General features: G+C 35.0%; 1 protein-coding gene across 1 annotated transcript in view; it reads left to right on the top strand.

The window, feature by feature from the left end:
* PHTF2 (putative homeodomain transcription factor 2) overlaps positions 1-12,915 on the top strand; it is a 55,693-nt gene that overhangs the window by 24,965 nt on the left and 17,813 nt on the right. Inside the window, exons 6-10 of the mRNA XM_075727713.1 lie at positions 256-421; positions 1,121-1,285; positions 5,945-6,146; positions 8,322-8,480; positions 11,707-11,925. Of these exons, the coding sequence (XP_075583828.1) occupies positions 256-421; positions 1,121-1,285; positions 5,945-6,146; positions 8,322-8,480; positions 11,707-11,925 (911 nt within the window). The remainder of the gene's footprint in view (positions 1-255; positions 422-1,120; positions 1,286-5,944; positions 6,147-8,321; positions 8,481-11,706; positions 11,926-12,915) is intronic.

Genomic DNA, 12,915 nt, shown 5'->3' with positions numbered 1-12,915 from the left:
TTTTTTGAGCAATAGTTACATCACAAGTGTAAAAGAAGAGATGGATATTAAGACAGTAGGCAACTGTTTAAATCTTTATTGCTGCCTGTTTCATTGCAATTATAATTCCTTCCTCTCAGAATGACATGGGTTGGTTTAAAATGCAGGTAAAGGACTACATCTGACTGTTTCTCCTTTTAACAAAAGCCATATTACAAGTTGGCCATTTCAGACTTTTCAAATATTGAACTCAACTTCATCTCCTTTCTTTTCCAGTTGCTGCTGTAGTGTTATTCTATACAGCCCAAAGCCCACATACTATACCTCTGACTGAAGTAATTGGGCCAATATGGCTAATGTTGCTACTTGGAACTGTGCATTGTCAGATTGTTTCAACACGAACTCCTAAGCCACCTCTCAGCACAGGGGGTAAAAGAAGAAGGTATAGTCTATGTTAAAGTACCTATCATATAGGACTGTAAACTATTCTAAGGAACATGCATGAAAAAATGTAGGGGTCTACAGTCTCTGCTTTGCAAGAGATGAGAAATTGGTGCTCTGTTTTTATCTGAAACTTTAAAATGGGTACTTAATTGGTGCTCTTTAACTTGTATGCATTGACTAATTTATGCATTGTTTTATTGGAATTTTAATGCATTGACTCTAACATTTTGTCTCAAAACAGTTTTTATCTGAATAGTGGTGGAGTGACAGTATTTATATTACTGCAAATTTAGTTTTAGAACTCTGTGCGATACTGACTAATGATCTCTGTGTGAAACATATGTTAAAGGAGATGCTATTGGAAGTGTAGAACTTAAGTCTTCCAGCACTTCACCGAGTGTGGTTTGCTCTACAGTGAAGTGTCCTATTAAAATGGGAAAACCTGCAGTAGTGCATTTTGCAGGTCTAAGCCTCTGATGATGAGATGAAATGTATTTTGGGTTTAAGTGTTATGATAATGAATAAGTCTTATGCTTAGTTTTATTAAATGTAGTTTATTAAATTGACGTGATAAAGCTTTAGCAAAGTATTTTGAAATCTTGCTTGGTTTTTGCATGCTTAAACTGCTGAACACGTTATAGGACTAGTAGATTGCACTTATAAAGCTACCTTCCAATTTTAATCTCTTCTGATGAAGGAAATTAAGAAAAGCAGCACATTTGGAAGTACATAGGGAAGGAGATGGCTCTAGTACCACAGATAACACACAGGAGGGAACAGTGCAGAACTACGGTACAAGCACCTCTTGCAGTATTGGCGCTGTCTTCAGAGATATCTGGCATGCTGCTTTCTTTTTATCAGGGTTTGTATTTATTCAAGGCTTACTTATGTGTTAGAGACGCACTATCCCTTTTCTAAATAAGTAAACATTGATGTAATGATTAAACTTTTGTTGATCTAGTTTAAGTTCTTAATAGTAAACTTGTCTCAGTATTTGAACGTGTACTAATGTGTTGTTTCTTGCCTTTTGCAAATGCTGATGCAATAATTTTGAAAACATATTGAATTAACTTTTAGTTAAATTATATTTTGATGCAGGAGTACTCTGTGTGGGCTACCAGGAATGAACCAACTCAGTTTCTCAATTTTAATCCAATGAGAAAATTTGATTCTTTAATTTTACTTTATTACATTGGCTGCTTATTACTGTGAGAGAATGATTATTAAACTCTATTACTGTCATCAAATCACACACTTTTTCTGAAGGAGAAGCCTTCAGGATTCAAATAGGCACAGCATTTAGTTTCTAAATAAACATCAAAGATACATTTTCTAATGTTTGGAAGAAACTTCTAATCCTGTTACATTCCAGAGCTGTTTTGCAAATGACGGATCTGCTAATGCAGTGCTCTGGGCAATTAAAAAGTTCTTTAAAATAACATTCTGCAGCAGTCTGTGTTAAGATAAGTTATACAGGCAGCATTGAGTGCTATATATCAGCATTTATTAACAAGAGAAAATATGCTCATAAAATAGTATGAAATTGAGAAAAGGGATACTGCAGATTACTACATTGATGTTTTGTTGTGCATGCTGCATCTTAAATATGGCAATGCTAACATGTCTGTCATACTTGTTGTACGTGCTCTTAACCACTGGTAAAGCTTGTGTTATGTTACAGTCTGGGAATATCTAGTTGAAACTCTGGAGAAGTTTTTAAAAATGTTTAAAAATATTGCAAGAGGAGAGTTCATTTGACTTTTTCCTGTGTAGACTTAGCTAGCTTTGACAAACTGAGTCATGGTGATAGACACCACTGCTGTTCTTTGGGTCTGTATGTATTACTTTCTGGTATGTTTGGAGTGTAATCTTGTAAACTTTTGAATATTTTCCATTCATTGAAGATACTGGTCCTCTTATGGAGGAGTGTTGGAAGATTTTTTTTTTTTCCTTACCTTCCCTTGTATTGGGCTCAGAAAGTTTTCAGTTGAGAAGGGCTGTGTGGGACTTGCTCTAAAGACTTGTTTAAACCATTTAGTGAGAAGTAGTGTGCATATATATAGATGTTAAGCCTCAGTGATGACTACTTATTATATATAGTATCTTCAAAGGATAAAGAGCACAGAGTGACTGAGAATGCTGTAAGTAGCCCTTAGTCATTTGTTACCTCTTCAATTGCAGAGGCACAGTTCTTTGTGTGTCTGGAGCCATACGAACCATATCAGGAACTCATCCAGCTGAAAAATAACCTTTTCTTCCTCAGGAGATCATGCAGATCAGTTTCTTCATGCATTTTTTTTCATGGTAATGCGAACAGTTTTGTCAGCACAGTGGGATGGCAGAGTGGGGCTGGGAATGAGTAAGCAGGAGTGCAGCACGGAGCACATGGACTGCTTTTTACTTGGTGATTTTGCTGAAGAAAATCTTATGAAACCTCAGTGCAAGGAAGCTGTACAGTGACATCTGTCCTGTTTTGAAGCACTTTAGATAAGCACATTAGAATGTCTCATTAGTGTTTGTTTATTTACATCAGTTTTTCACATGTATTAAGCTTTGAGATACCATTTTCTGGAGTTTTAAATATAGATCTTAAACACATGGTTTCAAAATTAACCTCAGAAATTATGTTCTTTGCTTTAAGGCAGGACCCTGTGTACCTAGACCATTTGCCTACACTCAGGTCATTGGTAATCTGGAACTGTATATTCAATAAATATCCTTTTGAATGGCAGAACTCAGTCTGACTAATAAAATAAAATTCTAAACTTTAATCCAGCACAGGAGCAATTTAGAAAATACTAATTATTAATTTCACTGGAAAGGAGGGCAATATCCAAATAGGTAATTTATTCAGAATGTAGTACTGATTTGGGGCTTTGCTCTCTGTGTGTGTCCTCGCTCCAATTATGGAAATCTTACAGTTGTAACTTCTTTAAAAGTTTTGCAGCACGGACAGAGAGGAGAGTTATTTAGACCAACCCCTATGAAAATACATGGGAATAGAATACTTGACAGTGAAAATCTGCAGTCTTGCAGAAACTTGATTTAAATCTTCCTTAATATTTTCTCTAGCTAATGCATAAAACTGAAAGTCATTCTTGACTTAGCTTTTGCATATGTTCAAGTTTTTTTAAGACCTTGGATTTACTCATGGTGTTGCCCTGTCTTGCTCTTAAATACTTTTAATTCTAGCATGAAATTTTAGAAGTTGATTAATGATGTGTGTGTATATATATAGCAATTCTAGGAAACTATACATTTCTATCAGCTAGGGAAGTATTGTTCATGTTTGTTACTGTCATTTTTTCTTTTAACACAGTATAGTGCATGCAAGCTTAACTTTTAAGTCCAAATTTATGCTTTTCTGGCTTGAGGCTTAAACTTAAATTTAGTGATTCTTACAAAAAATAACTTTGGTTTCTACGTTAGAAACAAATGAAAGACTTTCAGTCAAGTTACCTGTTTTTCAAAATGAGCCTTATTTGATGTCGGACTAGTATTTGTCTTGCATTTTTAGCACTTAAACATTGCTTGAGTAGTGAAGTCCTATCTGAACAAATTATACATGCATACCTATGTTCTTTTTTCTCTTATCTATTCCTACTCAACTGTTTGAGGCTACTTCTTCCTAGTAGCTTTCAAGTTTCATGTCAATTCCATTACATTATGGAACAACACAGAAATAAAGTTCAAACACGTTTACTGTTGATGGTTTGACCTTTTTAGTCCAAAGCCTCAATAATGTTTTAGGCAATCTTCTTAATGGACCTAGAAAATTAAAACTGTATATGAGCTAGCACATTGGTAATCTGCAACAGGAGGCTTACTAACTGCTTTACCACCACAAAACACATGCTAAAGCATGTTGCTGTCTCTTTACCTTTGTAAGCTTATAATAAAACTTAATCCATCCAAATACATAAAAGCTACAGAAAGTGTTTCTGCTGGTTTTGTGCTCATTTAGAAATGAAGTTGACTAAGAATTTTGGGAATAGGTCAGGTAATAGTAGGTGAGTTCTGTAGCTTCCTACAAGAGAAGTGGAGCAGCAGTTACTTTGGTTTAAAAAAAAAAAAAAAAAAAAGTAAATGCTGTTAGCTTTTTTCCGGGAAGGGGTGAGGGAAGGTGGAATGAGATGAAACATGGGAAAGGAGGATGAAACACCTTAGTAACATTGTCTCTCCTCTTCATTGTTTTGTCTGCATTCCAACAGTTTAATTGTTCCTTTTTTGATTTTTCCATTTTATCCAGTTCTCCCTAGCCATTTTTTGTGTTCAGGTCTGCCCTGTATACGTGGAATACCTTATCTTAGGAGGAATGTGAGGCGACTATCCCAATTCTCCCAATTTGTTTGGTGTACATATTAAAGAGGAATTTAATCTTCTGCTGTGTAATCCAAGCTCTCACAGAATGCCTCACTCCTTAAAGAGAAAGGCAATGCATATTCCCTCACAGGAGCGCATGATCGATTGAACAGATTCTTGATAGTTTTATGACCTATGTCCAGTGTTCTACTTCTAATAAAAATAAAAAAATCTGGAAACTTGATTTCTAACACCTTTTTTATTTTCCCACAAGTGTTCTGGGAATTTAACAAGATAATAAATACAAGATATCAATTGCTTTTCTGATTTTTTTCCCAATGTCATTTACTTTGAGAATACAGAAGCTTAAGCGAAGACTTTGAGTAGTCTCTATTGATAAGGTAGCAAGCTGTTATTCCTTTTCATTCCTTCATTGACTGTGCTTTCTAATTTGGAAGTGTAATCATCCAAATGTTTGCTTTGAGAAAGCCTTTTTCTGGCATTAAGTATTCTTGCTGCTACATCTGTTGACTAGATAAGGGCCTTGCAAGACTATTCATCAATATTAGTGGCCTTAAGAACTGAAGCATAATTCATAATCTTAGTTTGTGATTTGAAAACAGGCTTAATTAGTGTGTTTGTAAGATATATCAGAATATGTTGCCAGGGGTGTTACTGGATAATATGGAAAAGGGTAAATCACCTGCTTAGTAGAGTTGTCAATAAGCAGAGTGTTTAAAAGAACAACAATAAAAAACACCTGTGTACAGAGTACTAAACAGCATGTTTGTTTGCAGCTTCAGGAAATGGCATACTTGCTTTGAATTAGTAACACTTAAAGAAACTTGTAGCATACCTCTTTTTTTGTTAAGATAGACTAGAGAAGTTTCTCATTTACATTTGAGGCTTGTGGCTCTTCTATTGCCAAAGTTGCTGTGAAGTTTTAGTTCTCAAACGTAGGTTTCCTTTTCTTTCAGTAGCTAATGATATAATTTTCTTCCAGACGCTGACAGTTTCTTTTGTAACAATTTTAGGAAAGGATAATGGGTATTATTTAGAAGATGAAGTAGTTGCAAATATTGCACCAAATGTTAATATTATTAGTTTGTGGTCATCTTAGTAAAACTAAAACATGGGTTGAGAAGGATAAGCAGGATTTAGACTGGAAAAAAATTGAGAGAATCATTAATTTAATACGATATATTTGTTTCAAATACAGGTCTAAGAAAGCAAAAAACTCAATAAATAAATCCACTGAGACTGATAATGGCTATGTGTCCCTTGAGGGGAAAAAGACAGGTAAAAGCAGTGAAGAATGTATGCAGGCCCATGAACGTCGATGTGAAGTGATTAAGCCAGAAGAGTCGGGGTGGAGCCCTGCAACAGTGAGAGAGGCCTTCAACAATCACAGTCATCACAAGGTAAGTGTGCTTCATTGCTTTCAAAGCAGGGTTATTAATTTGTCAAATGATATGATATGATGCTTTTGATGCGTTCTTATCTACTCTCCTGGCTTCAGCTGGGATACAGTTAATTTTCTTCCTAGTAGCTGGTGTAGTGCTGTGTTTTGGATTTAGTATGAGAATAATATTGATAACTTTATCCTTAAAAATGTTTTTAAGGTGAAATTAGGCTTAGGGTCCTGGGGCTAAAAATTATGTTAAGTCTTCTTATTTTCATCCTTATATTCCTAGCCTTTCCTTTTTCTTGTAGGAGGATCCTTACTGACATCTAAACGGTCTTTGCCATTCTGTATTTCAACACAGAAATTTGTGTGCTGTTTTTTATCTGTGGGTTTTTTTCAGACCAGTTAAACACGTTGTACCTTTTCCTGCCTCTTTGATACTCTGGGCACAGGTCTGTCTCTATGCTAAAATGGAACAAATGTTGGATTATTGACAATTTGTAATTTTGAGGTAATTCTGAGCATTTGCCTGTGAATCATGTAAGCACAATTTCCCTTTCAATGAAGTAGGCAGGACTCTCTGTAGTGAGGAATAGAGATGAGATGGAAGCATAGGAAATGGTCATGAAACAAAGCAGAACTTTTAATTTGGCTAGGTCTGATTACCTCCTGGATATCCTATTTTCATCTTTCTGTTCTACGGAATAGTTTTTCCAAAACATTTTTCCTGGCTCTCTAATCATTGGTATTTGAACATACATTGACTGCCATTGCAGCTCTTATACTTGACTCTGTCTCACTAGTATTTACCATCAATGAGCAATCATAGCAAGGGTTTTTCCATGATAATATCAAAGGGAAAGGTTATTCTACTGGAAGTCTACAAGTGCATATTTTTATAAAGGAAAGGCATCCTTTGTGGATTTCATAGCCAAATTATTAAACAACCCCTTAAAGATCCATATGATTGAGAATGAAGGTGATGAAGGTTCATCTCAGAGCAAAAACTTCACTCTTGCTCTGCGGGAGGTGCTTTCTCAGCAGTGATAGCAGTTGTCTTTATCAATTCCACGTATTTCACATTCTTGATGAAATTGAGCAAATCAAGGATTTTTACGAAAAAGTAATTTTAAAGAGTTTTAAGTTTCTTTGATAGAATGGATGAGATGTTGTCTATGTTTAACTTGCTTGGTGAGTACACACCCACATTAAAGAGGAGTTGGCAGAGGCTAGAATAGGCTCCTCTCTTCTTTCCTTCTCATCTCTTCCTCCAAAGACAATCAATATATTTCGGTGCCACTGCAAAAGGTAGTAGATAAGACACCCCAGACTGTTCTGCTTGTCCCTCTCTCTCTCTATGCAACTCAGCTGTTAAAGTGAAATGACCTGACCTTGAAGCATCCCAGAAAACAGAGCGCATCATGGAAGAGAGAATGAGTTGCAGGGGGGGAAGAGGATTTATTGTATTCATAGAGAATAGCTTCACTATTTTTGTCCTTTTAGCATTTCACTGATGACAGGAAGACTCCAAAAGAAACTTTACAGGGTCCTATCTGGTGATCTCATAATAAATGAGAAAATACAAAAAAGGTTTTGACAGCTGAATGACCCTTTGCTGCCTTTTTTCTTTCTGTTGCTGTAAGTGCTACTTTAACTTTAGTTTAAAATCAGGGAAATGGAAAATGGAATAAATTAATGATCTGAGTATTCTACATACAATCTGTAGCATTTTATCGTTGGAAGAAGAGGTAAATGCTGTACTGTATGTGTTGATAATTCAGTGTTACAGTGTCAGCTACGGCACAGTTTTGGTGGGTGTTTTTTGTTTTGTTTTGTTTTTATTTTGTTTTGTGGGTTTTTTTTCCAAATCTGGATATATTGCCTCTAAGCCTTTCTTGGTAGGTTTGGTTTAGACACGCTCGCATTTAAAATAAGAATGTCAGAACTGTTCCTTATTATAATATGAACTAGCTGTTCATCATCTGAGAAATGTTTATTTTGATATTACAATTTCTATTTTATAATTCCTGCTGTACCACTTAATTTTGACAATTGGAAATGCATTAATACCTGATTTCACTGAGCATAGATAATAATGTTGGAGGAAGAAATTTGATTTCAGTAGTTGAGAACAAGACCTCATAAGTATGAATGAATGTATGTCTTACTAATACTATATTTCTTGCACTAGGATACTCACAGGACTGTGACAAATTTATCAGATGAAGTTTCTAGTGAGGAAGGGCCTGAAACTGGATATTCTTTACGTCGCAACATAGAACGCACTTCTAGTGATTGTACACTTCGAAACCGGAAATCTCACCATTATAAGAAACACTATCCTCTGGAGGTATGTTCTTTTCCATTGCTGCTTTTCTGTAAATTGTTAAAACCTCTTGGTTTCTTATAGAATAGATATATTTTCCACAAACTTTTTTTCTTCTGTGTTGGATTTTAGGAGTCATTGGAAGTCATGCTAGTGGGGGACAGGGATTTTTTTTTTTTTTTTTTTTTTTAAAGACAGTGTTTTGAAATTAAGAGGTTTTTATTTAGCTGGTTTGACCTTCATCCCATTTTTCTATTTGTTTTAAGGAGCCTAAAGTATATTCTGTAGATCTTGCATCAGGTTATGGCCAGCTCAACTGGTATCAAAAGACAGCAACAGTCTCCTCTGGAAACTTGATTTGTTACAGAAACAGTAGTAATTGGCAGTATGCAAATTTTCATCATGCTACTGCTGCTGTTTCTCTCCATTTAGTATTTGGGATTCACTAGCCGCCTTGTGGAGGAGTCTGACTCTACCTCTGAGTTTTCATTCCCTAACGTTTATTGAAACAATGATTTAGAATATTGTCATGAAATCTCAACAAAATTGCTAATGCATAAAAATATTGAAATTCTAAGAGACTTTATGACATCATAGCTTAGAAGAGGGGAAGTCACAGATTCTGTATTAGCAGAGCCCTTAATCGCAAGGACTCAGACATTGAAAGAGAAAGGGATATTTTATTGTGTTTTTATTTATTTATTTATAATTTTAAAGAAATTATGCTCCTTTTTGCAATGGTATGCAACTTAAGAGATAATTTTTTTTTTTTAAAGGCTGTATTAGCCTTTTTTCACTAGGACTATAAGAAAAGAGTGTAAAGAGTAATTTCAGCTCTGATGAAAGTCTACTTACAGTTGGGTTTAATAGGCCAGAGCCTCATGAGTAAGCTTTCTACTTGATATAAGGACTGTCTCCTTAGAAGGGTTCAGATATTGCTTTCTCTGATAACAGTTGCAAAGCCTTGAAGTTGATGCTTTGCATAAAAACATTGTTAGATAATCTTCTGTTCTTTCATTTATTTCTCACAGGCTTTGGTTAAAAAGATCCAGAAGGCTAATTGATTTTGAGTGTTTAATGCCTTATGCATGTTTGGTTTAGGATAACTGAACAGGTCGATACTTGGAACCGTTGTTTCATATTGCAGAAGATGCCTCTTGACTGTATACTTGTGCAGCTGGTAGTGCTTGACAAGAGGAAGCAGAAAGACATGATTACAGTCACTTTTTTTTCAACTTAAATATATTTTCTCTTGCGTAGAGTGCTTCAGAGCTAGGGAAGACTGTGTAGATATCTTCAGAAACTGAAATTTGCTCCATGTGTAGCTCTGGCAGTAATATTTTACACTTGTTCCCCATTTACTTATCTGACTGATGCCGTGAAAGAGGAAGCCTTTCTTTGTTGTTACCAACTCGCCTCCCCCACACGATTACAAAGGAAATGAAACAATAGTTTTCAAATCTGTGAAAGCTTTCTTTGTGTTTTAAAAAAAAAAATTAGTGAAGTCAGTGGATATACTCTCAACTTCTGTGCTACATTTTCTTTTATATTCATGTTTACTTGTCAACTTAATTGCTGTTTGAGCAAGCTTTTTTAATTTTCTTACTTTATTAACTTCAGGACTCAATGGTACCCAGTAGTGACTGCCTTCTATAATTTTTTTTTTTTGGTTAAGAAAAAAAAATAGTTCAGACTCTTTCTGCATTGATGTTATCCCTTACGTTGTAAAAGAAAGGGAAAGAATTTAGACCAAATTTTTTCTAAATATTTCTTCACAAAATTGCTTACATAAAATACATTAAATATGATTTTTAGGAAGAACAAAGAACATTTCTTCAGATAGTAGTGCATTACAAATCATATTAAATTAGTAGGTCTGCTGAAACATTGCTTGATTTTTTTTTTTTTTAAGTGTAAAAAATTGTGTATATTCTTGAGATAAACTAGTAGAAAGAAATAAATTTTGTGTTAAAAGGAAACGGAAATTGCCAGAGGATGGCGATGAGTAAGATGGTACTGCTTTTAAGACTGCCCACCTGTCTTGCAGGAAATGCATTCTGCTTGCTGTAGAAAGTGGTTTAAAGCTCTGCATTCTTGTTCTGAAGACAACATTACGTTGTTTCATATGTATGCACGGGGCGATTTGAATGTCCCAAACTTCCTATTTTTCTTTCTTTATCTAAGATATAGGTAAAATTTGAACATAATAGGGCATGCTTGTTTCTCAAGTACAGTTTGTTGAAAAAAATTAGAATTTTATGTTTGACTGTGTAGATTACACATATACCTAGCATTAGCTATGTGTACTCCTGCTTGTTTTTCCTCTACACCTGATTTGTAACTGTCTTCAAACAAGCTCACTCTCTTCTTGTCTTTAAAAGGTACATTAGTAGTAATAATGGGGGAATGTGATTTGTAGGGGATTTAAGAATCAATTGCTCTTTTATTACAGGCTCTTACATTTAGAAGTGTGCTTCTGGAACATATCAAGCTTTCTTTTAAAACTATTTAAATTATGTCCACGCTGCTTGCCTGAAAGGCTATTTGAGTGCCTCAGGTCTTGGATGACTAGAAATACCTGTCCCTTCTTCGTCCAGGGCCTTGCCCTTTCTAGAGAAACAACTCCTTACTGTAGGGAGAAGTTAATAAGTAGCTAAAACACTTCAGCTCCAACAACTAGAGACAGAAAATCAAAATGTCAAATTAATTTAAAATAGCTTGCAGATGATGCATTTCTCACTCCCAGTCGCATTTCTGTATTAGGACTTCAGTTCAGCGTATATGGCTTCATGAAAGACACAAGTGAGTCTTAATTTCACTAAAATAGTGAAAGTGTAAAGCGTTTTAAAAGAGACTTAATTTATAGCTTATGAAATCAGAAGTTTGAGACATAGTTAGAGTCTGTGGCTTGGTAATTGCTGTTAAAGTCTAAATTAATGATTTCTAAAAATTTGTAAAATAGTTATTTCCTTTTAATAGTTAATATGATTTGATTCTTCATTATGTGACCACCTCCCCAACAAAGCAGGGACTATGGACTCTTAGTTGTTTGTACAATGTCTAAAAACGTGCAACTTCTTAGACAGTCCTTCAATAAACATGTGACTGTTTTTGATGAGAAAGGTAGTGGATTGGAACATAAAAAACAGGTAAGCGTGGATTCACTAATTTGAACTTTATAACATTTTTGTCAGGAAACAGTGTAGAATAAAAAAAGCTGCATTAATTCCAATGCATATTTTAATTTCAGGATACACCTAAGTCAGGTACTAGCTGCAGTTCTCGGTGTTCAAGCTCCAGACAAGATTCTGAGAGTGCGAGGCCAGAATCAGAAACCGAAGATGTGCTGTGGGAGGACCTCTTACACTGTGCAGAGTGCCACTCTTCCTGTACCAGTGAGACAGATGTAGAAAGCCCTCAAGTGAATCCATGTGTGAAGAAAGAATACAGAGATGACCCATTTCATCAGGTTGGTATCCACAAGTTTTGATTTTTTTATACTATACACGAGTTCAGTATTATCAGCTTTATCATATGTCAGGAAGCCTGGGAGAAGGAACTCTATATTAAGTGAAAGTAACAAAGCCGAAGTGATTTGATAGAATTAAAACAAGGAAAATTTGATTTCTGCTACTCAGTCATTAATTTGTCAAATGAAGAGGGTATAACAGTCTACTGAAACAGCCTACAGAACGTTTGACTGTTTGAATCTTAGTTCTAGTTCAGGACAAGTACTGATTGATTTCAGTTTCCTCTGTGGTAGATGGTTCTGGTGGGGGGTTGTTTTGTTGTTTGTTTGGTTGTTTTTTTCCCCTCTAGTGGAAGCACTTTCTGTGAGCACATATCAGACATCTTTCTGTTTGCTTATATATAAATGTATATATAAAAAAGCAAACAGAAAGACAACATACATAGTTTCTGATGTTATATGTGTAATGTATATATATGATGTTACATGTGTATTATATACGTCTAAATTCTATTTAGTTATAATATTTTATTTTTACCTTAAAGCTAATAATTTTATTTCCCTTCTTTAATGCTATTCTGTAGCAACATATAGGCAGTCATTTCTGAAAATTTTAGTGTTTGTTGGGCAACACTTCAGTTGCAGCCTGCCTTGGGTTAAAGTTGGACAGAATCCATTGTTAATACTTGATCATTAACAATCAAGTATTAGCCTTCATTTGATAAAGTCCATTCAGATGTCAGTGTCAGTTATATTTGTAGTACAAGTCTTATGTTTAAATTGCATGTTAATTGTGTTGCTAATTTGAACCATTTAAGTAAACAGGTGGAGAGAATGTGAAACCTTCTTCTGGGTAAACATGTCATATGTGTTGGTAGTGTATCATCATCACTAAGGAATGCCATGCAAGAGACGGTGTTAATGCTAGCTAAAGAAAAGAATGTCAAAAGACAGGCTTTTCACTCATAACCAGAAATGAAAATGATGTAT

This window comes from Pelecanus crispus, chromosome 1 (assembly GCF_030463565.1).
Source record: "Pelecanus crispus isolate bPelCri1 chromosome 1, bPelCri1.pri, whole genome shotgun sequence".
NCBI classification, from domain to species: domain Eukaryota; kingdom Metazoa; phylum Chordata; class Aves; order Pelecaniformes; family Pelecanidae; genus Pelecanus; species Pelecanus crispus.
Note: the sequence above shows the minus strand (reverse complement) of the source record. Positions and strands in the feature narration are given on the sequence as shown.